Consider the following 4,654-nt stretch of genomic DNA (forward strand, 5'->3'; position numbering starts at 1 on the left):
GTCGTGTAAATCTTACCAATTTGCACAACGGAGAGTTTGTTCTTAATTACTTGACCAAACCTTCTCCAGTCAATCCTCCTGGGGTCTCGGAAGGGTTTGGAAACCTCTGCGCGGAAATCTAGACTGAAAAGTATCCAACTGTGATCTGAGAAGGATCTCTGGTTAGACACTCTGCAATTATCCACCTTAAGAATCCCATTGTCGGTTATTAGGGTGATATCAATCGCTGCTGCATCTGCAGGGAAACCTTCTTGCGCCCTAAGTGGTACAAACACCCAACAATCCGCCTGAGAATATAGATAAACATTGGGCCATATTATGAAGTTACCGATCACGCCCTAAAACGGCATCACAAAATCTGGAAGCAAGGGGGTGGATCGACGAACATCTGAGAGGTCTATTGATGGCTTCAAACGGGATTTAACGTAACGTGCACACGAGAAATGCAGCATATCGTACGCCGTAGTAAAAGGAATCTTACTATCGCGTTGCTTAGGGAAGAAGAAGCTATCGCAAATACCAAAAGTTTCATTACCATATACTGCATCACGAAAGAAAATGCAAGTGATCGTGAACGGTACTATAAACTCGCTCACGCACTCGACAGACCACCTTTCATTGTCTGCGAAGAATACTGTTTCATAACCTTGCAACACGTCTCCGGTCTTCCACTGTGGCCTAGTTGGAAAGCCCAGAACAAAATTTCTCATTCAGCTGGGCTTGAGTGTGGCGTAATCCTTTGAGAATTCCCAGAGCCCCAATGCACTACTACTGTGGCTGTAAAGCTTCGCTGTGCAACGTCCTAAAGGATGTGTAGAATGCGCTTAAGAGACTTCAGCATGAAAGATTCCCTGCAAGACCCTTCCGTATAACGAATGAGAGGCTGACCTTCTACCAACTCAATCATCACACCGTCCGATGAATATGTCTACGAGCATCTGGCTCGTATGCCGACGAAGCTCATGTATTATTTTTTCAAGCCATAGCACGACGGAGACCAAAGTTTATGAGCTTCCATTAGAGAATATTGACGAAATGTTAATTCAGCGGCTTGAGTGCATTCATCGTGAAGATAATTTTGTTTCTGTTTAGGGAAGCAGTCTGCATCCGCATTTGATGGTAGATTGCTATATTATCCACAAGAGATAGATCTTTATCGGATGTTGTACGATAAAGAATTATGGTGAAATGCTCCTTCCACCTGTTCAGCTACTCATCACCGTAGGTGAAAAGACCATTGTTAACGTCTCTCAGCCAGGTTATACGGTCTTTCCGAACTTGTCAGGGTATTCCAGGCGGAAATATTAACTAGAAGCTTGTCGTTGGCTGGAGCAGGACCCAAACCCCAAGCTTAACATAGCCATTATGAGTGACAGTCTTTAATACTTTGTACTCAGTGGCGACATTCTTCAGGCTAGTGGGTAGTGCAGTCTCAGCGGCACGCTCAAAGTCACCCTCCTTTGGGTTCCCGGTCATTCGAACATAAAGGAGGAGTTTTGAGCCGGACGCGTGCAAATGCATATTGAATTCCGGCGTTCTTCATGAATCGTTAACCAATAGGCGACCATATGATAAGGCTAGATACATCCTACAATTCGCTGAAGTTGCGAAGAGTAAGATCAAACCCTTAGGCACTTCCATTGCAAATACTCAGCTCTGGACAGAGTTAAGCTTCAGACATTAAGTAAATAAATCTTTAAAAACCACAAAAAGATTTCTAGTTGCAGGAGTGGGAGCTGCTATCCATCTTGAAGGCTGAATCTGAAAATGTGCACCAGCTAGACCAGCTAGTCTTGACAGTCTGTCGCTTCAAAACGGCGCACAGCAGTGTTAATTGGGCTCTTCGGATACCTACCTACGCTACCTGGGTTCGTGGATGTTTGGCAATATCCCTGTCCCCATGTCCAGTCCATGTCGCCTCTTCGATTCAGTTAAATCAATTCAGTTCAAGTCGGTCGGTCAACTGGAGATTCAGATAAAGTTTTGTTCTTTTCTATTTCAAATGAACTCTTTGTTTATTGCAAATTGTCGAAGACCGAAAGGATCAGAGCGCCTTTCCGTAGTTGTAGGATTCTCGATGTTCGCTGGAATTACCTTGAATTGCAGATAATATCTTTGAGAAGGGAAGGAAAAATGCTAGAAAGAGAAATTTGATTTTTTTGAGGATTCTGCCTATATCTAACCCTTTAAAAATTGTCTGGGTTTGTAAGCGCACGTTTCTGGTTATTTCGAAGTCGAGTTATTTAAGTGAGTTTAAGTTAGTGGAAAAGAATTGCTTTTTGTTAAAAAATATATATTCTACCAAAAAAATCGTTTCAATTATTTACAATCATAAATTAATGAGCATATGATACAAGGGGTGAAGCGAATGAAGTTTTTACAATGGCTGGAGCGGCATAGGCAGCTGGAGCAGCATAGGCGGCTGGAGCGGCATAGGCAGCTGGAGCAGCATAGGCAGCATGAGCAGCATAGGCAGCTGGAGCAGCATAGGCAACTGGAGCAACAGTCTTTGCGAGGAGTGGAGTTGAGTAAGCAACTGGAGATACAGCCTTAGCGACGAGTGGAGCGGAGTAAGCCAATGGAGCTACAGCTTTGGCGACAACTGGCGCTGAGTAGGCAAGTGGTGCGGAGTATGCAACAGGGGCAACGGCCTTGGCGACAACAGGGGCAGCATAGGCAGCTGGAGCAACAGCTTTAGCAACTACAGCAGCTCCGATAGGGTTACGTTGAACGACAGCGTTGAATCCGTTGACTGGATCAGCAGTGTAATCGACAATTCTTTGGTGTCCATCGGCATCAATTAGAGAGTATTGACCGCGAACAACATCTCCATCACGAGCTTCAACCTGGCTCTTTGAGTCTCCGGTGAGGGAATCTTGTACATCGTAAGCGAAGTGGTACTGTGGGTGTGGATCGTATTCATCAACGCTCTTAGCCAAAACTGGAGCAGCAGCACTGTAAACTTGCGCAGCAGGCAAGAGACCGGCATTGGCGACAGCGATGAAAGCAAAAACAACTACGAACTGAAAAAGCAAAGAAAACGAAGAAATTTAATTAATAGTAAATATCCACTTATCGACTCAGCTCCAATCCACGGATTGCAATGCGAAATTTAAAATGAGTACTTAAGATTGAATCCAACCAACCTTGAATGCCATTGTATCTTGTTTATGAGATTGGCTTTTGGTGAATATTTGAATTGAACTGATTGTACTCGGCCCATGTTCCGGCTTTTATACTGAAAAATCACAAAATTTTGGGACGGTGCAGCCACATTAAATTGTAATTGGAAAGGGACATTATTTTGAGTTATTTTTCTCATGAACCAATTCCATATAGGCTTATCGAAGTGAAGTGGACATTTCACGATGTACTCTCGATACGCTACCACGTAAATGTATGTCTCAAGGCTATGGATACTACTCTCGCTGATTAATTCCGTCAATTATTATTGCAAATGGATTATGATAGTGTTTGTTGTATATTACAAATAGATCTTTCAATCAATATGAGGACGTAAGTAACTATTTTGTTGGAGGCAGCATCAACATGACGCATAGATTGATGTACAATACAAGTACTTGTATCCGTTTGAATTTAGCAGATAAATATGACATAAGTGTCGGTAACCTGGTTCTTCGTTATTCTTTTCTTCGAAAGTATATAATCTTGTCGCAGTGTCTACCTACAGATGCTGATAGTTGTGGTAATAAATTGTAGCAAATACATTCCAAGTGGTTACTAATTCGTCAAAAGTAACTGAGTTCTTTTGGAACAGAATCGTTAGATAGATATGCAAATGTTATGACTAATATTGAGCAGCAAGGTGAATTTATTCTTCTGAAACGGGTTGGCCATTTTCAGCTGCTTGTGAGAGAGTTCTGCTACTCTCTATGATGGGATAGGAAACAAATCGAAAAGAGGAAGTTCAGTGCTTATGGTATAAAAGGTTTTGTTTATTTCTTTTGTTAGAATTTATTCCATGATGATATTCAATGGCATGCGTTACATGCAGGTCCTGGGGTTTAACGTGAATACCTGCCATGTAGGCATAATTCTACACCAGTGAATGCGTCTCCCGGAGACCGAGGAGTATGGCACCCGATATGTACAGTACAACTTCACGCTTCAGCCCACAAAAAGTTTTACCTACGATACGGGCACAACCATCACGCAGTTCCCACAAGAGAGCCAACTGCCAATAATCGAGCCAAAAACACATCCATCAGGAACTCTCCTAGAGCATATGCTCTCAGAGGTCCATTTCGGTTCCTGTAGTTTACACCGCTGGCTATAATCATATATACCGTTCACTAGATGAATGCTCGAGTGGTTTAGATTGCATACGTCACAGGACGCTAAACAGATATAGAGGGCATGAAACCCATCCTCTAAGCCTGCTCCTTACAGAACACAACCCTGAATGGACGCAAGGTTCCGCGAGACAAGAAACTTATTCAAACTACCATGCCCGAACAAACAGATCTAACCCCTGCACCTGATTAGTATTAATTACATTTTCTCATGGCAAAGATTCACCCTTTCTGATCCTGTAGACTATGGCGGGTCGAACTGCCTCTAAATCAAGGATTTATGCGTAGAACTCCCAAGAAAGTGCCCCATATGTATGCGCGATTGAAAGGAGATACCGGGG

General features: G+C 43.0%; 1 protein-coding gene across 1 annotated transcript; it reads right to left on the reverse strand.

The window, feature by feature from the left end:
* Positions 1 to 2,276: 2,276 nt before the first annotated feature.
* On the reverse strand, positions 2,277 to 3,259 carry LOC119652755 (cuticle protein 21-like). Its single transcript, XM_038057058.1, has 2 exons — positions 3,147 to 3,259; positions 2,277 to 3,023 (listed from the first exon to the last, which is right to left on the reverse strand). Exons 1-2 carry the CDS (start codon positions 3,156 to 3,158, stop codon positions 2,337 to 2,339), a joined length of 699 nt encoding a protein of 232 aa, XP_037912986.1. The 5' UTR covers positions 3,159 to 3,259; the 3' UTR covers positions 2,277 to 2,336.
* Positions 3,260 to 4,654: the final 1,395 nt, after the last annotated feature.

Source organism: Hermetia illucens, chromosome 3 (genome assembly GCF_905115235.1).
Source record: "Hermetia illucens chromosome 3, iHerIll2.2.curated.20191125, whole genome shotgun sequence".
Taxonomy (NCBI): Eukaryota; Metazoa; Arthropoda; class Insecta; order Diptera; family Stratiomyidae; genus Hermetia; species Hermetia illucens.